This window comes from Gallus gallus, chromosome 6 (assembly GCF_016699485.2).
Source record: "Gallus gallus isolate bGalGal1 chromosome 6, bGalGal1.mat.broiler.GRCg7b, whole genome shotgun sequence".
Taxonomy (NCBI): domain Eukaryota; kingdom Metazoa; phylum Chordata; class Aves; order Galliformes; family Phasianidae; genus Gallus; species Gallus gallus.
This window is the reverse complement of record NC_052537.1, coordinates 35,391,889-35,419,316: the sequence shown is the minus strand read 5'-3', so window position 1 is coordinate 35,419,316 and position 27,428 is coordinate 35,391,889. Positions and strand designations below refer to the sequence as shown.

Here is a 27,428-nt window from a genome sequence, read left to right as displayed (position 1 = left end):
TCATGAGCTCTAATGAATGAATCAGGATTGGGATAGGTGTGAGTGAAAAGAGGGAGAAAGATGTACGGGGTAAGTCCGTAGCAGAACGTGGAGTGGGGAGGCTTGCTGTGCACTGCAGCTGTTGGGAGATGTGCAGCAGAGGGTGATGGAGTTGATGTAACTTGGAGGGAAGGAACAATTGGTGGTCAGGTTGGCTATCAGAGCAACGTCTGCTCCAGAGAGCGGCCAGGCGCTGGCACAGCTGCCCGGGGGTGGGCAGTCCCTGTTCATGGAGGTGTTCAGAGCTGCGGGGATGTGGCACTGAGGGGTGGGCAGTGGGCACGGGGGGGCGGGTGGGGTTGGGGGTCTCAGAGGGCTTTTCCAGCCTGAGCAGTTCTGTGGTTCTATGACTCTAAGAACATTGTCTCACATAAACTTTCAGCAAGGAGAACATAGGAAGTTCATTAATTACCAGGTTAGTTTATAAATCATATATGAAGCAAGAGGAATGCAGCCGCCCCAGGGTCCATGGATAATGTTCTCTCACATATCTATTTTTCTTTGAGATCCATGAGTTGTCTTTAATAACGTCAGCATGATGATGCTTTTAGCTGAAAGGCAGGCAGGCTTTAAAGCCCACTGTATGCCTGGCATTATCTGTACTTTCAATTATTCTTTCTTGAGGCTTTCCCAGTCGTTAACTTGTACAGCAACAGTGAAGCTGAGCTGCCTTTGGCCACTGACCATTCTGTTCCTCCAAGTTACACCAACTTCACCACCACTGCTGTGTCCCTCCCAGCAGCTGCAGTGTACGGGGCAGCCTCCACATGTTCTCCTTTCTGTCTCAAACCACACCAGACGAGGCCGGTGGTACAGCTCTGAAGTGCAGCTGCTGCGTATTTGCAGAGGCATTGGATGCATTGCTCATTTGCTGTCTGTCACAGTGTAGGCTTCTGTCCTAAAGGCAGTACCAAAGGAAAGGGTGACTTTGCCAACTTCTAATGATGGATGTCCTGAATATCATTACAGGTCATCTGGAAGCAGTTAAAGCTGTAATTTTTAGGGACTTCTGCTGTGACAGAATAACCGCTTGGCACCACTGTACTTTAAGCGGTGAAAGGGAATTCCAGCCAAAGCCAGTGGTGGCCAATGCCCCGTTCTGGGTTTGAGGGAACAGAAAGAAGTGCCCTATTCTCACTGCTAGAAAACTCCTTATCCCTGGGGAAAAAGCTATCCCTGAGCAGACAAAGCCAGCAGGGTGAACCCAACAGGGTGGTATGTGGCACCTCAAGCTTTGGGTGCACCTTGTGCTTTGCAAAGGTTTGGTATCCCAGAGAGCACTGAGCTTCAGTTCTTTTGTTTGGTGGCACTTTTGCTCCCCCTTGCTTGGAGAAGCTGGTAGCGTTGGGTAAACAGTCTGCACTCAGCAAGTGTGGAGCTGCTTTGCAGAGCTCTGGTCGTCGTCATGGTGAGAAAACTGAGCAGAGTGTTTCTGTGGTTTCTGCAGCACTTTGGGGCAGGTGGTTTAACATCAGTGAGCTAACATGGAGAACCATCCAGAAATGCTACCAGAGCTCAGTTTTAGGTCAGTCCTTCCTTTCTTCCTCTTTCCCTTTTCTTGGTGGTTCTGCTCATACGTTCTGTCTAAATGTTTAATGCCATCCTTGCTGTTAATGTGGGTTTTGTGCCAGCGTTAACATAAAGACCAAATAAAAGCTCGCGGAAGGCAGCTATGCAGCGATCTGTGCTGCATCCTTGGGCTCATCTGCTCTGCTGGTAAGGAGAGAACTTAATTTTCCAGCGCTATCAAGCCAAGGCTTTGAAGAGGACTCTCTCTTAGGAAAAAAAAAAAGGCAATAAAGTGCTAGAATGTAGAGTTATGTGGTGCTTCAGGTATGGGATGGCTGGTAATCTCAAATGCCTTTTTTATGGCTACTGCATTAGAAGCTAGGGGATTTATTTTTTTCACATCCCATTTCTTAATTATTCAAATGGAAAAGGTAAGGTATGAGCGTGCAGTTATGGACTCTGTAAATTAGCAGCCAGTACAAATATTAAAAAAGACACCATCTGCCATAGAAGCCATTTGCCACCTGTTCTCTTCCTTTCAGAATTATTTAATGGTTTACATTTAATGGTTCAGCCTGCCACGGAACAGCTGGGAAGTGACTAAGTATTTTTCCTATCAGTAACTTAGTGGCCAAGCAACGTTGTATGTTCAAAACACCTCTCGGTGCCAGAGCTTTCTGCATGCTCCTTCATGTGTCTGTCAGCTTGCTTCATTAGCGAATTGTGCTGATACAAAACACGTTTTCATAACAACAATTACTCAGTTATCTTGGGGGGGAAAAGGGTTTTTCTTCTGTAGCAGAGGGCGATGGCTGCCGATTGTGCTGGAGTGCTGCCCTCCCCACTGCTTTGTCTGGGGGGCATGGAGGGGGATGTGGAAATTGGTTCCTAGCCAATAATTGAATGGAGAGGTGAGGCCTGTCCTGTTCTGTGCCTGGGGCTGTGGGGCTGTGCTGTGCTGGCCCCATGGTGATGGCAATTTGCCTTGTGTGTGTTTGTCTTTTAGCATCGCAGGTGTCCAACTTTATGTTTTTGTTGTTTTCTTTTTACACTTAAAAATATTTTAAAAGTTTCATTGTCTTTATACATTAACTATAGTAAATGTTTTATATGAAGCTCAGACAATTCCTCCTCACTCAGTGTGGCCCAGGCAAGACAAAAGTCTCTAGCTGATACAGCACGGGAGTTCATAGTCCTAGGGGAGCAAGAGGTAATGCTTGCAGATCACCAAAGGAGCAATTCCAGGTATTCCAAGCAGAAGTGTGGCACTGACATACTTGGGAAGCTTCCCTCCTCCTTCCTGGGCTCCTGTGTGCCTAGCAGTAACAACCACTCATCTTGGTGCACAGAGCAGTTCTAACGAGCTAGTTGTAAATGATCTGCCCAGCTTTAATGCTGTGTAACGAAGCAAGCAAATGGATGTTTATAGTTATTAAAGTGATAACTTCCTGCTTGAGCTAATATCCAGCATAAAATTACTTTTCAGCTTTATATCTGTGTTGGCACGTGTGAGGGAAGCCATGCACGTACAGCACAGCAGTTTGTGAACTAACCCGTTCCCATGAGTGCCAGTTGCCTCCTGCTGGGTCGTACATCTCTGAGAAGCATGGAATGCTCAGCTGCCAGGCAGGGCTCTGTGGGACTGAGTGGTTGGCCCTGGGGTGGGCCCTGGCCTTTGGCTGATCATTCTGCTGGGACAGGAGGGAATGCTGCTTCAGTGCCTGGAAAGCCGTATCAAGGTACTGACAATAGCAAGAACTTAATTAAATAGCCCATGTAGCCACAAAGGCAAACAACCCGAATCCTTCCATTCGTGCCCAACTGTTTGCTTGGTAAATGTCATAAAAGTCAGACTTAATTTACTGTATGTTTAACCACTTGTTAAATCAAGCAATAGGTTTTGTGTTTTATTTTTCCTACAGACAATGCCGGGATGCTGCTGTGGAGAGCTTGAATCACGTTTCAGGGGTTAGGAACACATCTGCAGTGCTAAGATACCTGCAGAGCATTTGCCCCTGGATTGGCAGGCTGGGGGGTGGCTGCAGGCATTGGCTCAGCCCTGGGCACTGGGCTCTGCTGCCCACACCTTGCAGTGCACGTAAGTCAGTGCTGCTCCTTGTCAGCTGGGAGGCATTGTTTTCCTCCTGGAAGAGTTTTCAGCTCCCATTTTTTCTATTGCAGGCTGAAATGTAGCTGAGATTCTGTTTATTAAAGCAGTCCCGTAGCTAATCTTGATTCAGTACAAGGGTGGCAGAAGTCTGAGGAGGAAAAGCCAAATGGCTGCAAGGACAAAATTGTCCCGGCAGGATGAGTGATGGCCCAGGGCTGGGTGGCCTTCAATGGAACTTTGTGCTTTTGTATGCGCTTCCAGGACTTAATAAAGCTACAGCGTGTGATGGTGCTGCCATGCAAAGTGATTCAAGGTAGGATGGTGCAAAGGCATCCGTTGTGAACTGCTGCTTTGGTACTGCTGGGGGCTACAGGTCCTGTTCCTTCAGGGTAGTGAGGGTAGATGGCATTTGAAGGACCCTTCCAACTCAAATGAGGTGCTCAGAACAGGGAGAAGGAGCATGTTTTGCTGAAGTCCATGTGAAAGTTGGGAAGATGCAGCAGGAGGGATACTGGTTTGCAGCTGATGTCATCAGCAGCCTGGGTAGTTTGTCTGACGTAACAGTGAGCTCGCTGGGTGAATGCCAGTCTAAGAAGGCATGTTTCAGTTTAATTCAAGGATGCTATTGTGTTTAACACTGGAAGTTAAAGTGGTATTGCTATTCTGACTGGGAAGTTTATCCAAAAGAAAACAAAGTGCAAACAGCAGTTTGGGGCCATAGCAGTAACATGCAGTGATGGAGCCTACAGGAGCAGCAAACAGGAAACTGAATTTGGTTATTGGGCTTTCCTTTTATCCCAGGCATCATTTCTGCCCCTTTAACCTGACAGACAGTGGAAAACAAATGGTGTTGGTAACTGAAGTCAGGTGTTGGTGGGTGTTCTCTGGTTGGATGGATGTATTCCTCAATCTGTCCCTGCTATCGAAGTGTAAATAGATTTAACGAGGTAAAACGAATCTTAGCTCGTTGGCCAGCATATAAATCAGCAAAATTAATTAAATTCCACAATTTAAAATGTGCCGTGGATGCTTCCCTAGGGTAGCTAAATAGAATTTCATTGATATCATTGCAAATTTTGTTCTGTTTACTGCACCCAGAGTGAGCTGGGAGCATTCCTACAAACAGGGTAGGGGTTCTGGCTGCCCCCCCAGGACAGCTGCTGCTGGCACACACTGAGCCCCACTGCCACCAGCACACATTGTGTGGGTGAGGGCTGCTGGGATGCTGCATGTCAGGCACTCAGCCTGCACAGCTGTGGGAGCACATGGGGGGGGCATAGATGGAACCACATTTCTACTTTCTGTGTTACTGCCTTTGGAATTCCAAAGGTAATTTATAACATGAATCCTCCTAGAAATAAGGGTTGGAAGATTTTTCTCTGCAATACAAAGGATTGGTTCATGCAGAAATAATTGCTCTGATACGACAGAGAGCAAGTTCAAGTTCCAAGGGTTTGTTGCTGCATAATTTGTATTCTTCCAGAATTACATCCTATTAAACTACAAGATTGAGATTTTATGCTGGAATTGGTTTTCATAAGGAGAAATATTTCATATGGAAATAAATCAGGAAAGTTTTACAGAATGTGACTGTGTTAAGGAGCGTGTGAATGTGTTAATGAAGCACTCAGAGTGGCCGAGTTGTGCCCCATGGCTCGCACTGCTGCCCTTACTGTTCCATGCTGGCTGCAGGGATGGGGCTTTCAGCTGGATGCCCTGCAGCCGAGCAGGGTGGTGTTTGGTATGGGATGCTGCTGGTTGGGTTCTTACGTCCTTATGCTCCAGTTCCTAGTTTCATAAAGTCATTCAGATTGGAAAGGATCTCTGAGATAATCAAGCCCAGCCATCCACCTGGCACTACAAGGTCACAGCTAAGCCACGTCCCTGAGCGCTGTGTCCACACCTCTCCTCTGTTCCTGCAGGGATGGGATCTCCACTGCTGCCCTGGGCAGGCCATTCCAGGGCCTGACCACTCTTCTTTGAAGGAATTTATTCTGGCTTCCAAGCTAAACCTCCCCATGTGCAAATCGAGGCTCACACCCAGGAGTTGGACTCAACGGTCCTTATGGGTCCCACCCAACTTGGGATCATGTATGATTCTATGATCCTGTCCTTTCATGTAGCTCTAGCTCTTGTCTCAGATATAACAGTAGGTATCCTGTGTGAATAAAGGTGACTTTTCATTAGTCCTTGCAGCTTCCAGCTGATTTGTGACAGGGTGAGAGGATCACTGGGGAGTCATCAGTTGGTGCAGGGCCTTCCCTGCAGTGCCTGGTGCAGGGACCCTTGGCTGGGAGGGTCCATGTGTGTGAGAAGAAACGGAGGAGCAGTCTGATCAGCCCATACTGACTTGTCTTTCAACCTGAGGGTTGCGGAACCAGTGGTGCTGGAATGGTTGTGGTGCAGTTTGACATATCCTAGGAACACACAGGAACCACTGCTGGAAAACCGCAGCAGCCATTATGCTGCTGTGATCTATTGGTTGCATCTCATCTGTGTTCTGCTGCAGGTTGAAGAGCAGTGCCCTGATTGTGTCTTTTATAAGAGGGAATTAAGGGGAAGTAATCTCTAAAAACTCTACAGCAGGGAGGTCAGGTCTATCTGTTACCGATTCTAACATACCAGTATTACTGAGTACGTTACTCTATAGATCAGTAATTAATTAAAATGTCAGCCATGTGCTGTTTAGGTCTGGCTCTGTAAGGGACGATGGCAGAACTAATGGATGCTTGCTGTGCTGCCTGACATGGAGTAGTGGCACCAGGAGGAGTGGAACAGTTGGGGACATGGGGACGCACGCACCAAGTCTGTGCTGTCCATGTGCTGGGGGAGCTGTCTCATACTGGCTTCTGCTGGTTGTTCTGACTGAGTACAGAAGAGGAAAATGTCTTTGAACATAAAGAGACAATAAGTGAGCAGAAAAGCCCGGTTTTCACTTCACACACAGCTGATTTTCATGGTAAATCTATGGGATGATATAGCCCAGCAGGCTCTGTGAGTGGCTCCAAACAAGCATCCTGGCTTCATTCCTCTTTAACAAGTGAGCAGTTTGGCTTTCCACGTGATGTTGCACAAACACTGCGTCCTCCCCTCGATTTGCTCTGGCAGGTGCATGCTGTTTACTGTGGGCTAAGAGAATTTAGCAGGGCGGATGGTGCTGGGATGTTTTTCGTCATTAGCACATTGTTTGCTTTCCAGAGGGAAGCATTCGTTGGGTTGCTTGGTTTCAGGAGGCTGGAATCATTTTGAAAAGGGTAAAGCTCTCTGTGCTGCTTTTGTAGGACAGATCCTTAACACCATGTCCATTCCCTCTGTGAACACACAGTGCTGGCCATGTGTACACGCAGGGTAAGATGAGATGGCCAGGCAAGGCCAGCAGTGCTGGTGGTGCTGGTTGTGAAGGGAGGAACACACCCATGCTTAGCATGGACAGGTAGGTGAGTCGGTGCCTGGCTTGGCCACGAAGCTCCTACCTCCACTGCTGCACAGCTGTGATTACTGGAATAGGTTCAGGGAGTTAATTAATGAAAGCAGGACTAGGGAATCTAATTTCACACTTGATATATGTAGCTGTTCAGAAGTTCTCTTGAAATGCTGTAAAGCTCTGTTGTAAAACATACTGAGATTTGTTCCAGAGCTGGAGTTTTAGGGGTGTCTTTGGTGGTGCCCATCTGTGCCCATGGGCCCTGGAGCTTCCGGAGTAGAGTGGGGATTGGGAGCTCTGTCCTTGTGGCTGTGGGTGGGAAGTTGGTCCCTAATGGCTCAGGAGTTGGATGTCTTCTGTATTCCACTGTTTGTCTTGAGAATAGGGTGCAGGAAATTCTGGGCAAGGTTGGAATCTTCCAGCTGTCTGAAGTTGGGCTCCAATGCTGAGCTGAGTATCTGCAGCATCGTGTGTGCCCAGGGTTGGTCAGGCAGCTGGACAGAGGCACAGCAGCTCCAGTAGAGGCCTGGGGATCTGTGTTGCTTCCTTTTCTAAATGTGGGGCTGAAGGGTTGCAGTGGTGTTCAGTGCTCTTGATTTTTCTATTAGATGTGTCACTTTTAATGCCATTATCACAGCATTGCAGGAGTTGAAAGGGACCTCTGGAGATGTCCCTGCTAAAGCAGGTTCCCTATAGTAGGTTGCACAAGAAAGTGTTCAGGTGGGTTTTGAATCGCTCCAGAGAAGGAGAGTCCACCGCTTGTGTGGACAGCCTGTGCCAGTGCTCTGTTATGCTGACGGTACAGAAGTTCTTTCTCACTGCAGTCAGAAAGCTTATCTGGAGCTGGGAGGTGTCTGTGCCCAGCCCTGCTGATGCCAGGTGCAGTGGTTCCAGGTGGGTTCAGCCATAGCCTGGGGGTGGCTGCTGGCAGTGGGGCAGAAATGCTCCTCCAAGGCAAGGAGGGAGGGAACCAAAAGCCCTCAGCAATAATTCCTCCCAGAACTGTTAAATCAGGAAACCTCTGTGATCTCGAATGTGGCAGCAAGACTTTGAAAAGCAATTAGCGTTTTAACAGTCTGCAATTAGCAGCTTCTGAATGATGAATGTGGGTGGGCAGCAGTAGAGCTCCTGCAGAAACACTGGGTTCTGCAGCCAATGCCCGAGGCCTCCTGATGACCTGTCCTTGGGTTTCTGTTGTTTATTTTTTAACCCTGATGCTGTTTACAGGCGTGGACAATACAGCACGCTTTACATATGGGTATATATAGATATATATGAGGCTAAACGAGCAATTTAGCTGTAAACGTTTAAGTTTTATGACAACTTTTGACTTCTCTTTGAAGTCACTTTGATTTGATTTCTTTCTCTGTTCATCCGCTGGAAATTAAAAGCAACAAAAGCAGATTGCTGAAAGGAGGCAAAACAGCAAAAAGGATAGAAGAGGTCTTTCCCTATCGCTGTTCCTTGGCTGAAGATGTGTGCTGACATTTAGTGCTTTTGCTGCAGATTTACTGAACTATTTGCTGAGCTTCTGCCTGTACATAGAATTATAGAATAGGCTGGAAAAGACCTCTAAAATCATCAGGTCTGACCATCAGCCCATCCCCAGCATGGCTGTGGGGCAGGAGCTCTGCCTGTGGTGGGAGCTGGGGCACAGCCGTGGTGCCTTCCTAGTAGGAAACATAAGGAGTGAGGATTTTGGAGTTTGGGTAAAGGACAATGGAAAATCTAGAGAAAGGCCTTTGGACTTGCCGTGCAGTGGGTTGGGTATAACCAAAACTCATGGTGCTCAGGGGTGAGCAGTCCCCATCCATGGAGGTGTTCAGACCCACAGAGATGCAGCACTGAGGGACGTGGGCAGTGGGCACGGTGGGGTGGGTGGGGGTCTCAGAGGGCTTTTCTAGCCTTGATGACTCTGTGATTCCTGGGTTCTCCTGCGGTGGTGTTTTCATAGGGTTTATACTGAGAGTTTTTTTTCTGAAGGGAGAAGTCATGGCTGCACATTATGGGCTGCAGTGTTGGTCATCCTGTAAGGCTCGGGCTGGTGGGAACCCCGGTTGGAGGACAGCAGCTGAAGGTCTCATCCCCAAAGTAAAACGGCTGATTTTCCTCTCCTTTCCCCCAAATTGGTAATTGTGTGGCATACATTTGATACCAAAACAGATCCTTTTGAAGGAAACATTTTTCGGGATAGCCTTTAGTAGAGGAGAAGTAATGTAAAACAATGTCAGTCTAATGCAAATTGTAATCTAATACTTGCAGCCGTGCTGTCTTGATGATTTGTATCTTGTAAATATCTGCTTGTGTGAAACGAGATGAAATCATATTTTCTTCCTTAGAAATCAATTGTCCTCTTCAAATCACAGAGAATGAAAATTATACATTACAGAGTAGCTCCGTAATCTGCAGCCGTGCAGTGCAGTTTGAGCGTTGACTGTGGGTATAAGGACAGCTGCTGAGCTTCTGAAGATGAGCGTGGGTTGGTTGGGATGGCCATAGTACAGCCCTGAGCCTGCAGCACGACTGTAGCTCCTCAGCCCTGGGAAGCCGTGCCTTTGCATGTTTGGAAGCTCTTGAGATCATTTAAACCCCAAGTTTAAAGCAAGGCAGTAATGAAGATGCAGGAGGAGAGCGTTATGTGATTTTGACTGGGCTCTGTGGAAGTAATTGCCACATTATCAGCATTTGGCTCTGCTCCAAAATACATCTCACTTAATTATCTGAAACTGATAGTGACACGCAGCTTGCCAGCGTTCTGACGTGATAATTTAGTTTTGATTTTATCTTGAAGGGAACCAGCGATAATTGCCCCAAAAATGAGAGTCATGAAGCCACTTTTCTTTACGTTTAATTTCGCCAAGCTTCTCTTAGCACCTCATTTTTCCATTTTGTGCATCGCTTTTTTAATGAAAACAAAGTGCCATTGAGATTCGATTTAAGGCCATGTTTCTCTGACAACGAAAACACAACTGGAAGTATAAGGGAGCTCTGAGGATTTTCCTCCAAACAACCACAGCAGCAGAACCTTTTGGCCGCCCCTTGAGTCACTGCAAGCATTCAGCCCTGAATGGCACAGCTCAGTGGTCCTGAGGGCACATAGCGGCCCTGCTGGCCTGGACCCGGGCATGCTTTACTGCTGGCAGACCTTGCACCAGCTTGGGCTGGCATAGCATTTTGGGGTGTTCTTTGTGAGTGTAGCAGAAATGCTCAGTCACGGCCTGAAGCAGAGATGGAGCACCTGGTGGGAAGGCAGGGTCAGCCCAGGGGAGCTCAGCTGTGTGCAATGCAGCTGAGTGACTGGATGGATGGAGCCAGGATCCACCCCTTCCCAGCCCTTATTTAAGGGCTGGCAGTGGAGGTGAGGCTTTTTTGCTGGAGATCCCTGCCTACCTGAGGCCTTGTGATCACTTATTTTATCTCAGTTACATCTTCATCTTTAGGACAAAAAAATTAAAAAGAGAAGCCCAGCTTGTGATTCACATCTTGGGATTCCCCAAGTGCTTCCATAGCATCTGTGAATAATTCTGCTGCTCACACACAAAGAAGTGTTCATTCTTCTTCCAGCCTCAGGGCAGCCAGGCAGCTCCCAGCCAGGTGGGGGGAGGCAGGGATGCAGTGCTCCATTCCTCTGAATTCAGTGGTGCACCAGGAGCCGCCCTACTACACCTTGAGTGCGTGTGTCATACATGTGCTCTTGTGTCCTCTTTGCCTTCTGCCATGTGCGGTGTAAGGGAGATCAGTGTGCAGATTAATGGTGGCAAACAAACCTCTGGAATGACTCCTTCACCTAACTTTTCTCTTAGTCCTATGAGGGCACACTGCCTTTCCCACATTGTTTTACATCACAATATGGCTCTAGGAAAGAAATTAATTCTCTGGGTATATTTTGCTGGACTCATAATGCATAAGAGTGCTTCCCACACAGTTCAACTTCAGCAGAGGCATCCCAGAGCCTGTCTGAAGTCACTCTTGCATCCTGAAGCCGCTCCTCTTCCAGCAGCTATGGACAAAGTGAGGTCTGTGCTGCAGGAACCCGGCCCTGGGAGCCAGCTGCAGAGGCTGTGTGTGGAAGGAAGCGAGCTAATGGAGCGGGCTGAGATTCAGATAACTCCCTGGGTAATTCATGGAGAGCATCTGTAACTGGTCCTAATGACTGTAAATTACAGAATTCTGTGATTTTGTGATAAGCATCAAGTGCAATTAAAACTAATGAAGAATTACAACACTTACTTTGTTTACTTGTTTCTACATAGTGCTTTGCACCAGAGCTACCACCATACAAAGGCGGCTGCTGGTCTTGGAAGCACGGCAGGCTGGCCACTGTGGCTCCTCATCTGTCTGGGATCAAATCTGAGCTCCATAAAGCATCCATCCTTGCTTCTAGCACTTGTTTAAGTTGAAAAAATGGAAGCTGGTTGAGATCCTTCTGGCTTTGGGTAGCAGTATTTTGTGTGATTGATAGAGGGCCCTTCAAGCTTCTCAAATTATTCCAGCTTTTCCAGCAGCCAGAGCCAACCTGTTCTGCTCTTGCTGGGAGCCAGACCTGGAGTCAGGAACTCCTGCAGGCTGCTGTTACCACAGATGGCTTTGGGGCAAGGAGCATCTCTTTTTTTCTAATCCTTCTGGGGCACTTCTATGGGAAATTCTTTCTGGTACCACAGAAGGTGTCCACAAAGAGTGCTCTGTTGCTGATTCCTGTCTTCCAATACACGGCTGTGTAGGGGTGAGTTCAGTTTGAGGAGAGCAGCTGCTGTTCAGTAGCTGGGAAGCCAGCACATTTCTGCAGGTGTTGCAAATGGGTTGATGGATCCCAGAAAAATGAGCAGTTCTCCGTATTAGCAGGTACTGGCGTTCCCGAGGTCCCTGCTGCAAGCAGCCACAAAGCAGAATGGGGTCTGTATCACAGCATGTTGGCTGGTGCAGGCTTGGGTGCAGCGTGCTCATCCAAAGGTTGTGTGGATACAGAACTACAACACACATTTTTGGATTTGTGAATAAAGAATAATTTCGTAATGAGGATCTCCATGTACTCAGTGGGAGCTGTGCAGCTGTCAGGCTGCAGCACTTGTGGCTGTTTTTCTATGTGCAAAAGTTGCTTGTTGGTTTTGTTTGCCCTTAATTTGATGTTACACTCCATGGCCCTGTCTGGCAGGACAAGGGGAAATGGCTTGAGGTTGAAGGAGGGAAGATTGAGGTTGGATGTCAGGGGGAAGTTCTTTCCTATGAGAGTGGTGAGGTGCTGCAACAGCTGCCCAGAGAGGCTGTGGATGCCCCGTCCATCCCTGGAGGTGTTCAAGGCCAGGTTGGATGGGGCCCTGGGCAGCCTGGGCTGGTATGAAATGTGGAGGTTGGTGGCCCTGCCTGTGGTGGGGCAGTTGGAGCTTCATGATCTTTGAGGTTCCTTCCAACCCAAACCATTCTGTGATTCTGTAACAATGGGTGCTTCCTGGTTTGCTGTGCATAGGTTGGAGTCTGCACCAGGAAGTCTGGAGCCCCATTCTGACCCCTGGGACACAGAGGAAACCTGAGGCTGCTCGGGGTCAGAGTTCCTCCTCCTGGTCTCATTGGGTTTCCTTGCACTGAGTTCATCTGCTCTGTGAGGTTATGACCTTTGGGGTTGATATCCATGACAAATGAGGAACTGATGACAAGTTCAAGAGGATTTAAGGTTAATGTGCTTGCTTCCCACAAAAATTCCTTTCTGTCCATACTTACTGCAAGGAGAAATGGCAGCTAGATCTGCCTCTATGAGCAAAGCCCTTTCGGGCATTTTAGATTCAATATTAGAATTCTGTATTTAATGTTTGCGTCCTGGTTTGGGCTGCTCTAGGCTTGGATGTTTGGGTTGTTTCATGCAGGAGAGGAGTTACACTGACCGGTATCCAAAGGGCAGAGCCCATGTGCCATCAGCCCCACAACGTGGGTCCCTTGGAAGCTCTCAGGCAAAGCCTTCCCTGTGCACAGCCTGAGCACTGAATATTTAATGCTCTTTGTTAATGCATTCTCTCATTACGTTTCAATTTGGATGTAAAAAAGAACCATTGCAGCTCGTATTTGACTTAGAAATAAACATATCTTGAAGTACCTGCCGGGCTTGTTATTAACTCTGGGATTTTCAGTGTTGCATCAGTGACTTGAAAGTCAACAAAATTGTGCTGTTAATGGGTTTTCTACTCTTCAGTGATGGGGACGCTTTTGAAAATCACCTTCTTGTTCTCAGTATCACTGAAATATTTTGTCATCTCAAAAAAAGCCAAAGGTGATCCCATTGTTGTCTTCTGTTCCTGAACTATGAGGATAGAGGAAAAATTCGTTCTCAGAAGGAGAGCAGGCTGCCCAGGGGGTGGGGGGTCCCCGTCCCTGGAGAGGACATCTGTGGGGATGTGGCATTGGGGGCATGGGGCATGGTGGGGTGGGTTGATACTGGGGATCTCAGAGGGTTTTTCCAACCTTTATGATTATGTGATTCTGTTTTAAGTAGGAGTAAATGTTCGGGATCTTGTCCTTTTTCCAAGGCTGTCATTGTGATTCCATTGCCTCCACTGACATGAAAGCTTTTCAGTAACAACACCAACATTTTAGTCTGGGTCTCAGCAGCAAAAGCATGGTGATTTTCACTTCTCATGAGCTCCTGGTCCTGCAGTGCAGGAGGCACAGGGCTTCTCCTGCCCAGCATGGCTGTGGGGTCCGGCTCTTGCTGCCTGAGAAGAAGGAGGAGGATGAGGAGGATGAGGAAGGCTCCTGGAAGGGCAGCAGTCCCAGCATGCCTTTGGCTGCTGGCTGGCAGGCACTGACTCTCTTAGCAGCTCAGACTGCAGTAATGAAGAGCTGCAGTGGCAGTGCTTTGGCTTCCACCATGGGTTACTGGTTTTGGTTAGAGAATGAGCCAATGGGCGGTTGTAAAGCTACCAGAGTTGATTGCATTTCTTGTGCCCTGGAGATACCAGCCTGGGTGCAAAGAGGCTGAGCGATGGGATCCTGTCCTTTCTTTCTCAGTTGGTTCTATTTGCTGCTGCTGAGTGATGTGAAGGTCCACCTCCACTCTCTGAGCTCTGGAAGTGGGATGTTGCCTGCATGCCTTGGGATGCTCCGGCTGTGGTGGGCCCTGGGCAGCAACAGTTGCTTTTCTCCCCTAGTTCTGCTCAGGAGGCTCCTCCTGTCCCAGGCAGCTCCTGTCTGCTTTGAGTAATTGCTTTGCCTCTCTCTTATTGGAATGATTTATTGAGGACATGTCTGCTGTCATTTCATCCTAGTCAAAATAAATGCCCTTATTATCTTTGTTTTCTCTTAGCAGCAGAATGCAGTGAATACAGGCAAATGTTTCTAACTGAAAAAGAACACAAGGGACGATCCTTTCTTTGTGTTCTGGTGAGGAGACATCCCAGAGGAGCACTGCCCAGGAGCATGCTGTGTCCCCAGGCTGCACACTGTGACACACAGGGTACAGCTGGTGGCAGGACCCTGCTGCTCCCAGCTCTGAGGTACCCTGCTCCTGAAAACAGCATGCACCAATAACGGAGCTGAGTTTTAGGAACTCCTGCCAATGTCACCTGGGTTTGCCCTCCCATAGGCTGGGAACTGCACTGGGATGTGTGGGTGACTGCATGCTGGTGCCTGTGCCACCATCACGGTGCTTTGAGGCTGACTCCGTTTGCAAAGCAGAGGTACAGTGCATGAATTCTGGTAACACCATTCCTGTGGGTGCTTCAAGGAGTACAGGGCTTGTAAAGTACGGTTGGATTTAGGAAGTTTAACAGAAAAAGAACCTGTGAAGCTAGAGGAATGGCATTTGTGTAATTGGAAGGTGCTTCGGCTGTGTGCCTGGTGCTGCCCAACTTGATGTGTCTCCTGATGCACATCTGGGGACAGCATTCTCTGTTGGAGGACAAGCACAGCTGGGAATTTCCCATTCAGTTCTTGGGGTGTGTGAGCAGTGATGGACAATGACAGGTCAGGTGTGCTTGGTAACTGGGCTGTCCATTATGGCTGTCCCAAGGTGAGCCAGCAGAGCTATAACCATTCCCAGTAGGACAAGCACAGCTATAAGCTGTCCCACTGAGGCCAGATCCCCATTCTGTGGGCTGACCAAGGAGTAGGAGATGCATCTGACACCAAAGCTGCTGTGCCTGCAAGCAGTGGAAGGATTAACCACCTGCCTGTTCACTGCACAGACCTCATCAGCATCATTGCCTGCATTCTGCAGAAATTAGGGGAGGAAAGCAGCTTTTTGTGTGGGGATGAGTCACTTTTCCTCCTCAGCCACCACAGGGCGATGCCTTATATTCTGTTTGCTCTGGCCCTGCTGTCATGGTTTGGATCTCCTAGTGAGAAACTCCCAGTGATTGTTTCTTTAAGCTCTTCCCTCCTTCATTCACAGCTTTTTCTCTTCCTTCTCTGGCCCTGCACAGCTGGAGCTGCGCTGAGGCCGCTCTGTCGTGGGGATGCTCGGATATTCAGGCTGCTCTCACCTGCCTTAGTCCTCCTCTGTCCTTGCAGCGTCGTTGCAGTTACACTGAGACATAGGCTGTTTAGCTTTTTAAATGACAGTAAAGTGCATTTGCCCTGAAATAATTTTTAAAATGGAGAGGTGTTTCCAAACGCACAACTTATGGGTCAGTGCTCCTTGGCTTTAAGGGTATCCAGAACCGTGTCAGGTTCTCTGTGGCTCTTGTTTGGGTGTTATTCCAGCCCAGGTTACGTAGAGTTCATACTGAAAGCTTATATTGCATTATGACATTCAGTGAAATCCACCGAGTTGATTTGTATTCCAAATCCATCTATTGCAAAGACTGCTTTTTCATGAGCACAAAGTACAGGAAAGCATAAATATTTATTTCTTAAAGTTTACGATTGCCTTAAATCATTTGAGCTTATTTAGCAAGCATAAGTTATAATTGAACTAAGCCGCTGAACCTGATCTGCATGTATTAAAGATATCTATATGTATGTGTATATATATCTATGTATATACTCGAGTCAAATACGGATGGAAGCTCTGAGCTAATTGCTTCCATCACATTGAAAGACGCACTGGTAATTTTATTTTTCCTCCAGGTGATCATAAATCACTGCAGAGAGACAGTTCAAACTGTGCAGTGCAGAGTCATGCTTCAATGTGCACTGTGTTTTTGATGGATAAAAGCTGAGCTAATATGCAGTGCTGTATGTCCATCTATAGGGAGACAGCTCAGCACATTGTGATGTTATTCCAGGTTTACGTGTGGAATTGCAGACTGCCATATGTTTGCATACATTAAGGGATGCTTCCACTCGTGTGCTCCTTAGAGGTGGCTGTCTTCAAAGTGCTCTGGTGGCCATAGGGCTGCAGGGAGCACAGCGAGCATCACGCTGTCCTGCTCCTCTCCTGGCAGGGATTTATTTGTCCAACATTCTTACTTCTGTCTTGAGTCCTGCTGGCTCCTTTCCGTCCATCCCCCTGGCTGCCGCTGTGCCAACAGCTGGTGGGGCTGCCAGCATGCTCCTCTCAGCCCAGTGCCTGCTGCCTGTGGGGTGCAGATGGCACACTGACCATCCTGGGTCTGGCAGGGCTGTAAGAAGCCATACAAACGTTCAGTGACTTCTTACACCCATATGATTTTCAGGCCTCAGGAGGAGGGCAACAAAATACAACCCAGAGATGGATGTACTGCAATACTTTGCCGGGTGCATATCTTCCTGACTGTGTGTGGATGGAGATGTGCAGCACAAGCACTGTTTGTTTGCAAAACATACAGTGCCATAGCATCATCTTCAGCTGCTAGGAGGGTAAGACCCACAACTCTGGGGATAGTCTGAATTCCAGACTACCTGCAGGAACTCATAACTGATGCATGAAAACATCCATTGATGTGGCAGCTTGGAATAGAGAAGGGAAATGGCAGTGAATCAGCGGAGCTGGCTGTCCATGGAATGCTACCAGGTCTGGTGCAGTGGCTGGGGCTTCTGATATGCATTAACCGCAGGCCAGAAGTAACACTGGGTAAAAACAGATGTTCTACTGTGGTCACATGGTGGAAGAGGAGCAAAAACATGAAGAATTCCACAATTAATATTTTACTTTACCCATACAGACAGTTCCAATTATGTTCAATCGAATCTATGTCTGCCTAATGGCAAAGTGCCATTAGGGTCACAATTACTGTTGTTATTTAAAGAGCCTTTGAATGTGTCAGGGCTTTTCACTGTGTTGGGGACCGCTGGCCCTGGCTGAGCACTGCTGCCACCGATGCTGATGGACATTTCAGAACCATATGGAATTACCTCTCGTATTCTCACTGAGGTGACAACCAAGAGTACAGTTTTGAGGAATAAAAAATGTATCAAAGTATCCTTTGCTATAATCAAATGTTATATTCAAGGAAGGAGTTGGTTTTCCTGTGTTAGTGAGAACTGGGCTCAGTAATAGGCTTTGACAGCTGGGAACTGGGAAACAAAAATCAGTGAAGAAATGGACAACGTACAAGAAGAAAAAAAAGGAAGGTTCCAGAAATGATCCCAAATCCTGCACAATGCAGACAGTTTGAATGGGAACTCTTTGGTGGCATAAGAGTATGCAGTGAAATGGACGGGCAGCCTGCATCACACCTAGGAAACGTGGTGTCACTGTCAGCCTGCCTTAAACTAGGGGTGTGTCTCTTCTGTTGGTTGGACTTGATGATCTTTAAGGTCTTTTCCAACCTGAGCAATTCTATGATTCTGCCATTCTTCTATGATTCTGTGCTTATGAGCAGGAGATGGAGACTGCTAATGGGACACCTGAATTTGTGTCTGAGTTGAGATGGTGGGATGTGTCCTTTAATTCTGGAAAAATATGTGCTGTCTGAATGCACTGTTAATGGGAAACTAATGCTCCAGATTTGACCTCAAATTTGGCACTAGCCACAAATTCTCAAGGTTTAAGTAGTGCAGTTTAATTAGCATCAATTTAGCAGCAGATCTGGGTTGCTAATTTATCATGAATAAGGCATTTGAGCAGTCTAGTGATTTCTGTTTTGTGAATCGTCTTTGAGAAGGCTGTGATTCACTGGGATCAAGCTGCTGTCTGAAATTATTGGCAAAATATTTCCCATGGATGGGATGGGACACAGGTGGTTTGTGGTGAGTAATGGTGGGAAATGGATGTGTGCTATTTAGTCTTAATTAAGAAAACTGATCTGGTGTGTGTGTCTTTTCTGAAGGCACTAAGATGTCCCTGTACATCTTGTTTTGTGGATCACATCTGTGCTAATGTACAATGTCTGCTTATCTGCTGAAAGTCAATGGATGTGGTGGTCAGGCTGGACAACTCACTTGACTAAACACAAGCCTGATCACTTGAACCACCCTGAGAGTATGGGGCAGAGGGTTCACAGGAGGTTGGACAATCCTTCTGAGAAATAAGGCTGACAAAAGTGCATTGTTTGATGGTGTTTGTGTCTTCTGGGAAGAAAACATGATTTCACTGTGGTTTGAATGCAGGTTCAGCCTCCAGAGTGGATGCTCGCCTGAGTCCTTTGATGCCAGCACAAGTCACCAGGGTAACTGCTATGGCCGCACCAGCTGTGACAATCATGGCAACCAACTTGGTGGAGCAGACGCTATCAGGTGTGTATAGTTATAGGTGCGTATATAGTGCGTATAGGTTCTCTAGACTGATTATATCACTGAGGCATACTCTGTGTGTCTGTATTGCTGACCAAACCCTGCTTTCCACGCTGCACGGTAACAGGGAACACTTGAAAAATGGGCTCTGATTTTGGCATTTGCTGTAGCTAACTGTGAGTACTTTCAGTGTTGACTCAGTCTGGTACTTGGCAACAGTTTGGCATCTGGTGACACAAAAGGCAATTTCTGCACTGTCCTTGGGCTTTCTGTTTCCCACGCCAATGGCATTCACAAGTCTGTGGTGATAAAGCAGTTTCTTTTGGATAGGTGCTCCATGAAGCTCCTTGGCTGACGTCTCGGAGGATGCTGTATGCTGTGCTGTGTGATAAAACTGTGTTGTTCATTCTCATGTCAGTGGGTGTGCATTGCAATAGGGAGCAAGCACTGTTCCCAAAAGCTGGAAGGAGTCTCGTGGCTTTGCTTGGATCCCCACATACTCCTTGCAAGTCAGGATCAAAGAGTTCAGATTCTGGTAGAAAATTGGGAGCACGTTTCCTAGTAACATGAAATTCTGCAGTGATGCTGTTATGGTGAAGACAGAAGATCTGGTTGAGTGGTTGGGGGGGAAAGTGTGGGAGGGTGAGACTGCATTTGGGTTGGACAGATTGTCCCCTGCACGGTTGGGCTGCAGCTGTTGGGCAGAGGTGAGGGGTGACAATAAGATCCCTGCAGGTGTGCTTGCAAAGTGAGTGCATTGTGAGCCACGTTCCATGGCACATGCTGGGCATCATAGGGAATTATGGGCTGTCGGTTCTGGTGTCACTTCTCTGGCCCTTTGTGCCCATGCAGGTTTTCCCCACTGCTCAGGTAGATGTTTCAGAAAAAGCCACTTTGGGGTCAGCTGTGCCAGGCAAGCATATAGTGTGCCCTAAAGGCGGGGCTGCCCACTGACAGGTCTTCTGGTGGAGTTTGCCTTGCTGAGCATTCCAGCTCTGTCTGAGTCCTTGCAAAAGTGTTATTACACAGACATAAATCTGACGGAAAGTTCATAAGTGTTTCTTTCGACTTTGTTTGAAAGTTTTGTTTTTAAGTTCCTCTTTGGCATAGTTTGCTTTTGCAAAACACCTGCTGCTTTTCTCACCAGCGTAGTTACAAAGACCTGTGTGTTCTCCCCAGAGCCACTGAGCTGCTATTGACTTGCTTTCTTGCTGGGGGCGAGCAACAGAAGAAATATTAGAACTGTATAAATAATGCACAGATGGAAAGACACAGACCATAGAATCATAGAATGGCCTGGGTTGAAAAGGACCACAGTGATCATCTGGTTCCAACCCCCTGCTATGTGCAGGGTCGCCAACCACCAGTTCAGGCTGCCCAGAAAAGATCTGTGTCAGAATCATGCTGTTCTGCCCTTTGTTGCTTGTGGGAAGATGAAATCATGGTTTGTAATGTACTGCATGTCAAATGTATTTGCCATCCCCCTTTGGTGGACGTGCACAAGGCCTCCTGATCCTATCCGTCCTGCCAGATGAGGATGACACTGTGTGAAGCCTTTGATATCTAGATGACTTCTGGTGAGTAGGCCAATAGAAAATCAAATGATGACACTGCTGAGAGCTTTCATAGAATCATAGAATGCTTTGGGTTGGGAGGCACCCCTGAGATCATTGAGTTCCAACCCCCTGCTGCAGGCAGGGACACCTCCCACAGACCAGGTTGCTCACAGCCCATCCAGTGGTTTGGAAGAGCAATCACTATATTTTTCCGTATATACAAGTAATGTAAATAGGATGAAAATTTTATTTTTGTTTCTGGCTTTCCTTTGAAAATGGCAAACACATTCATCTTCCTCTGATATTCATCTCTGATTTCCTGCTGACTACACTGAAAGAAGAACAGCAATTTCACTCGAGTTGTTTCTGTAACGTTTCTCAGGAGATCGCACTCCATTCTGCAGGCTGCTATGAGCTGTCGTTATTTCCAATGGAAAAGCAATCAAAGAAAAAATGACAATTAGGAGGAATTGGCATTAATGCAGGTGATTTCAGGCATCAGTTCCCAGGTGCCCCAGGAAAGGCAACTGGTGGGAGGCAGGGAGCTGGTGGGGCAGTGGAGCATGGGCTGGGCAGCCTAGTGGGCATCAGCTCCATACAATGGGTTTGTAAGCCCATGAGCTGAGCACTTCATTGTGTACGTGGCATCCTATGCCACCGTGCTCTGCAAGCAGTGCCCGTGTCAGGAGCAATAAGCCAACAAATGTCTTTTGCAGGCCATTCCAGCTATGCTTTCATTTTGCAGTATAGATAAGTCTTTTTCTGACTTTGTTTCTAAAGACAAAACCTCTGTGTTCAGGGAGACTTAGCGCAGTTGTATTCTGCTCATGATAGCACAAAAACCCTTCCTTCCTCAAGACAAAATTAAATTTTTTTGGGATGTCTGGGGCAGAGGTAATAAACTCTACAGCAGTCCTGGCTTTCACAAAGTGTTTATTTTGTGATGGAAGCTGGAGAAATCTAATGCCAAGTACAAATCGTGTTTGTTTCATGTTGTGTTTTAACCCGGAGGGGCTCAGCACCGCACAGTCATTCGCTCCATCCAGTGGGATGGGGAGAAGAATTGAAAAATCAAAGTAGAGCTCATGGGTTGAAATAAAACTGCTTAGTAAGGTAGAGAAAAGGATGATAGTTATGACTATATTTATATATAGGAGGAGGATCAGGGAAGTCAACTCTTTGAAAGGGCAGATAATAGCAGAACAAGGGGAAGTGGTTTAAAGTTGAAGGAGGGAAGATTGAGGTTGGATATCAGGGAGAAGTTCTTTCCTATGAGAGTGGTGAGGTGCTGGAACAGCTGCCCAGAGAGGCTGTGGATGCCCCATCCAACCCTGGAGGTGTTCAAGGCCAGGTTGGATGGGGCCCTGGGCAGCCTGGGTTGGCATGAAATGTGGAGGTTGGTGGCCCTGCCTGGGGGGGTTGGAGCTTCATCATCCTTGGGGTCCCTTCCAACCCAACCATTCTATGATTCTATGATATATATATGAATGTACATGACAAGCGATGCACAAGCAATTGCTCACCACCCTCAACCAGTGCCCAGCATGATCCCAAGCAGCAGAAGAGAGTGAGATGAACTCCAAGCCATTCAAAACTCCTTCTGCTCCATGTCATGTGATATCGAGTGTCCCTTTGGCCAGTTTCAGTCAGCTGTCCTTGTTCTGTTTGCTCCTTGAGCCCTTGGCTGGGATGGCCTGGGCTGTACAGCACTGCTCAGCTGCAGATATCCACATCAGGCTGTTAGCAGCATTGTTTTTCTCTTAGAACCAGAACTGAGCATTGCATTGGGCACTCTGAAGAAAACAATTCCATCCCAAGCATGCAAGCAAGCCCAGGTAGAAGCAGGCTGCACAGAAGCACACACATGCAGCTCCTGGTGCTGAGGGGTATGCATGAGGTGTGGTCCTGGTGCTGCTGCATGCACAGTGTGTGGGACAGGAGCATGGAGCAGTCTATGCTGGGGGGTTGGGTGGCATGCCATGTGCTTTGCTCGTTTGCTGGGGAAGTGCTGGATATAGCAGTAGGTCTCCTTTAAAATAGAAGATCTGTTGTTAGAACAGTGGCAAATGTCACCTATGGGAGTGTGTAGGCTGTGTGTCTGAGGAGCCCAGAAGTGATACTTGTCTGGGACCTCTGCACCAGGCACGGAGCCCACTTTGGTACAGAAGACAAAGAACGTGTTGTCATCATCCTACTGCTTCTGTTAAAAATCTTCAGGAAAATAACAGAGTGAATGGGAAGAGATTGCTGTAGAGGCAACAAACTGCTCAAGGAGAGGTATTCTAAGGAGGGAGGGAAGTACAGAGCTTGACAGATCACAGTGGAGTGTGTCAAAGCAGACACAGACCCACCTCAGAGGGTGAAATAAGATGTGCAGGAGGAGACTAGGAGATGCCCATTGCATTAAATGGTTGTGATGGGTTGAGGGTGGGACCCACATCTGTGGGAGTGGGGCACAAAAGCGTGCATGTCTGAAGCAGGGACAGCCCTGGGGACTAACCTAAAACATAGACACTTTAGGTCTGTCAGAAGAGGAGGTATTTGGTGCAATAGTGAAACACTGAACACCTAGAAGCGTGCACATGAAGTAAACCCAATTCTTTGCAATATTTAGAATCAACATTTTAAGCCTACTTAAACTGCCATTGAGGGTAACAGAGGTCTGGCCTCTGAAACCCTTAGCAGAGCAAAGCTTAATTCTGTCTTTGTCCGTATCTTTTCACAGAGCAAATCAGTCTGCTCTAATTCTGCATTTAATAACATGTTTATCATCATACGTCTCCATCTGCGGCAATAGACGTAGGATAATTTTGCTACTTCACCTCTACTTTTCATTCTGTGAATTATTCATGTCCTCTCCCTGCCTTGGAATCTCAGAGAAATCCCTTTCATCAGGTTTCCTGATGCAGGCACGGCACGAGCGCATCGCTGGTAATTGCACCACTAAGTTTAGGGGCAAAACCGCTGTGTGATTATGTTGGAAAGACGTCACACGGCTTAATTGTCAGCCTGCACTGCGTTTCATGCACGTAAGTTAAAGAGGAGCAAAAAGTTGATTAATGAGAGAAGAGTAACCCTGAGCAACGATGTGCACCTGCTGCCCATGGAGGGTGATGCTGCGGTTGCCAGTGAGCTTTTCCAATGTGTCTGGAGAAGTGACCCCTCATCCTTCTGCCCAACCCCATCCCAGGGAGTGCTCCCAGGGCCTGGAGTGTGCCTGGGGGCTCAGAGCTGGCTGGGGAGGAACAGCCTTGCAGCTTCAGCCTCTCGGTATGGTAGTTCTGGAAAACCACCTCAGTATTTGCCGTGGATATAAAAATAATTGGCTCCCGATGTGTGCAGTGACTTACAGCACTTCTCCCCCATTTTTCTTTTCTTAGATTTTTTTTTTTTAATTTCCATTTTATTTCATATAAAATCAGAATGTTGGGAAAGTCCGTGCCATGTGGGAATGCTTAAAGAACAGTGCTGTAGAAGCTCAGAGGTGTGCTGTGCTGACCGTGCTGTTTCAAGCAGAGATGCTGCACTCACATCCCTCTGTGAGGTCACTGCTCAGATGATGTGAGAACTTTTCAAAGGAGAAGAAATGAGAGGTTGCCTCGGGCACTGCCAGCACAGAGCATCTCTGCAGGGAAGCTGCGTTAAGGCCCAGGGAGTGAGAGCAGCTGCATGGCTCCAGTTTGGTCGGTGCAGCTGCCCCTGTGTTCTGTGCAGCAGATAACCTGCAGCTGCACGCAGCATGGTAAGAGCAGCAGCAGAAGCAGTAGGGCCACCCATGCCACCTACCTTTGCACCAAGCCAGCACTACCTGAGCTGTCAGTGCTTCAGGTTCTGCTGAATTTCGTGTGTGAAATAGAATCATAGAATCACAGAATGGCCTGGCTTGTAAAGAACCACAATGATCATCCAGTTTCAACCCCCCTGCTATGTGCAGGGTCGCCAACCACCAGACCAGGCTGCCCAGAGCCACATCCAGCCTGGATGTAGTTTCCTTAAATCTATCAGTTGGCATTAATATGTTTTTATTACTGTATGCAAGTTAAAAAACGATGCCAGCTTGGTAAATGTATTCTCTTATTCCTCATGTATGCATACATTGTGCGTGGGTGAATGAAAGTTCTTGGCTTCCTCTTAATCAGAATGGTAATGAAGACCATAAAGGCACTGAACCAGCTTTTCTTGCTAGGATTAGAGAAGGAGATAGGAAGAGGCAGAGCTGCAAGTGGGGTTAATGTGATTTCTGTGCTAAAAGAAAGATAAGCCCAAAGTCTCTTAAGCATCATCCGAGTGCGTAGCTGCACGTTCAGCTGCTCCTTCTTTGCACCTCCCCTATGAAGGCAGGCTGAGGGAACTGAGCTTGTTCAGCCTGGAGCAAAGAAGGCTGCGGGGTGACCTCATTGCAGCCTTTCAGTACCTAAAGGGAACCTATAAGCAGGAGGGGATTCAACTCTTTCAAATGGTAGATAACAGCAGGACAAGGAGAAATGGTTTGAAGTTGAAGGAGGGAAGACTGAGGTTGGATGTCAGGGGGAAGTTCTTTCCTATGAGAGTGGTGAGGTGCTGCAACAGCTGCCCAGAGAGGGTGTGGATGCCCCGTCCAACCCTGGAGGTGTTCAAGGCCAGGTTGGATGGGGCCCTGGGCAGCCTGGGCTGGTATGAAATGTGGAGGTTGGTGGCCCTGCCTGCGGCGGGGGGAGGGGGGTTGGGTCTTTGAGGTCCCTTCCAACCCAGGCCATTCTGTGATTCTGTGCATGACAGCACTGGGACTTTGCTTTGTCACGGCAGTGCTTTGGTACTGTGTCACCAGGAGGTACTGAGCCCCCCAGAGCTCTGTCTTGGGGGTTATTTCTGCAGATGGCCTCCAGCAAAGCTGCCCCAGTGGCTGCACAGCCCACATCAGCAGTGGGAAAACACAGCTCAGGGTAAGGGAGTGAAGTACTTTGGTGGATGTGAGGAAACCACATATCTGTCCTCTGCTGTGTTTTGGAGCACGAGAATGAATGAGCAGGGTGGAATTTGCACCAGGTGTGTAGATGTCTCCAGACTTCACAGAGTGAGGAATGAGAGAAATATCCTTGCTTCCCAGGTTTCCTTCTGCACTGCTTCTTCCCTCACACAGCTTTTCTGGTGGGAGTTTTGTCATGGCTTGTGCCACCACTTGCCACTGTTGGGGAGAGCATTGCCCTGTGGTTGTCTTTGCCAGCAGGACCATGGGCGTTCTCTGGGCTGAAGATGCAGTGCTCCTGGGGTGTGCCCGGCTGTTGTGGCTGTCCAGGCTGGATGCTGTGACCGTGGGGAGGTTGGGAGGAAGGCACACAGCTGGCAGGGGGCTGACATTAGGTGTTGCTTGGCTGCAGCACAGACTGAGCTTGGCCCATAGTGTGGAGTCCCTGTAACAGATGTCTGGGGAAGAGGGATACATTTAGGGATCCTCTTGATACTTATTAGCCACTCCCTTCTCCTCTCTCCTTTAATGTGGAAATCGGTGGATGTGATTTGTCAACCCTCTTCTCCACCACCTATAAAAATTGAGTAATTTGTCTCTGGAGAAAAATGACGTCTATTTACACTTTTATTATGGTGGTATATTCAGTGGTGAATCAGAGTCAGACCCTTGGCAGGTTCAGCCCTTTCCGTGGTGCAGTTGCTGTGTCTGCTCCGTTGTCTGAATAATTTCCAAATTAATGGAATAGCATTTCAGGTGTGAACTGACCGTGTAAGGCGTGCAGTCCTGGAAAAGCACCGCTTGCAAATAGTTTCTCTGAATCCAAGTTTTAGTTGGGTGACTGGAGAAAACTCAGCTAAGATGTCCAAGAGGAGAAATGGAAGGACAAGGGAAGGAAATAAGCAAATAGAAGAGTGATTGTCTTCTGAATGATTTCTTACTGTAAAAGCCACTTTTTCCTGATTGTTTGGGCTGTCTGATACCTGCCGCCTTTTGCCTTTCCTTCTGTTCATTATGGCCCCTCTGTTCCGCAGATGCAGTCATTTTGTAGTGGAAGCACTTTTAACATTTAGCATTTCAGATGCGGACAACTGCTTTGTAAAGGGGAAGAACTTGTTCTTACAACTGCTTCCAATTAAAAAGCAATTAAGAGCTCATGTGCAATTAAGAGCTTCTGTGGCAATTGCTAGAGAATCGAAGCCAGCACATGGCAGTGCCTCTGACGTGCAGGCTCTGCTGGACGTGTCCCTGCACTGTGCTAGCCTTCCTGGAGGCAGCGGGGCTGTCCCTTGGGAAAGATGTTGTGCTGGTCTCTTATGTCTGTTCTGCATCCATCCTGCATTCATCCTATGTCCATCCTACATCTATCCTATGTCCATCCTACATCCATCCTATGTCCATCCTGCATTCACCCATCCTCCATCTGTCCCATGTCAGGGGGGCACCTGAATGACACACTGTCCCCATTCCCCTCTCCACGACCTCCTCTCCTTCTCCCACATTGCTCCATTTTCCCTTTTCCTGAGCACGGCCCGACATTTTCTTGGGGTTTGGCTGCATGGATGCCTATCTCAGGAGCACTGATAGTGCAGTTAGTGTATGGGAGGTGCAAGTGGTTGTGCAAAAAGCATATTTTGAGTGTGCCTCATTATGACCCTTTTAAGGAAATTGTTGAGTGTTTGGACTTCTCACCTCACGTGCTGCTGTCCCCACCACCAGTCTTCTTGTTCTGTCTAGCAACCAGATGATAATTTAGCAAAGAGAAGGGAAAATCCACTTCCAAGGCTTTAGAAGAATGCAGCTGGGGCCTGCAAGGCAGCTGGCAGGTTTTGTGTCTAGGAAAGAAAACATGCTCAGTGTGGGCAGAGCTCTCTCTGAAGGACGAGTGCCCCTGAAACAAGGTGTGAGCACCACACTCCTCATCAGGTGTGTGGCGCTGGGGTTGGGAGCTGGGCCTGGACCTGCAGGTGGGAGCAGCCCCAACCTTCCTGCATGTAACCGATGGGCAATTCTCCCCCTTGCAGATAATGGCAGAGAACGCAGCAGAGCCTCCTGCCCCCCCGCCCTGATCCTGCACGCCGACAGGAGGAGCGCCTCTGTGGAGAGGGATGGCGACAAGGTCTGCTGTGCGTTCCCTTCTTCCCTTAATTCTTCCCTTAAAAACCACTGCATGATATGGAACGGCACAAATCAGAGCCGGTACAAAAGACTGCTCTGTAACCAGGAGCTTGGTTTAGTTGTGCTGTGGAGCTCTGTCAGCCCGGA

At 47.9% G+C, this 27,428-nt stretch overlaps 1 protein-coding gene across 4 annotated transcripts in view; it reads left to right on the top strand.

Moving 5' to 3' along the window:
* The window catches only part of TCERG1L (transcription elongation regulator 1 like), a 65,467-nt gene that overhangs the window by 14,560 nt on the left and 23,479 nt on the right, over positions 1-27,428 (top strand). For all 4 annotated transcript variants that reach the window (XM_040702837.2, XM_421827.8, XM_046943202.1 and 1 more), the window contains exons 5-6: positions 18,540-18,665; positions 27,188-27,282. In XM_040702837.2, coding sequence (XP_040558771.1) covers positions 18,540-18,665; positions 27,188-27,282 — 221 coding nt within the window. The remainder of the gene's footprint in view (positions 1-18,539; positions 18,666-27,187; positions 27,283-27,428) is intronic.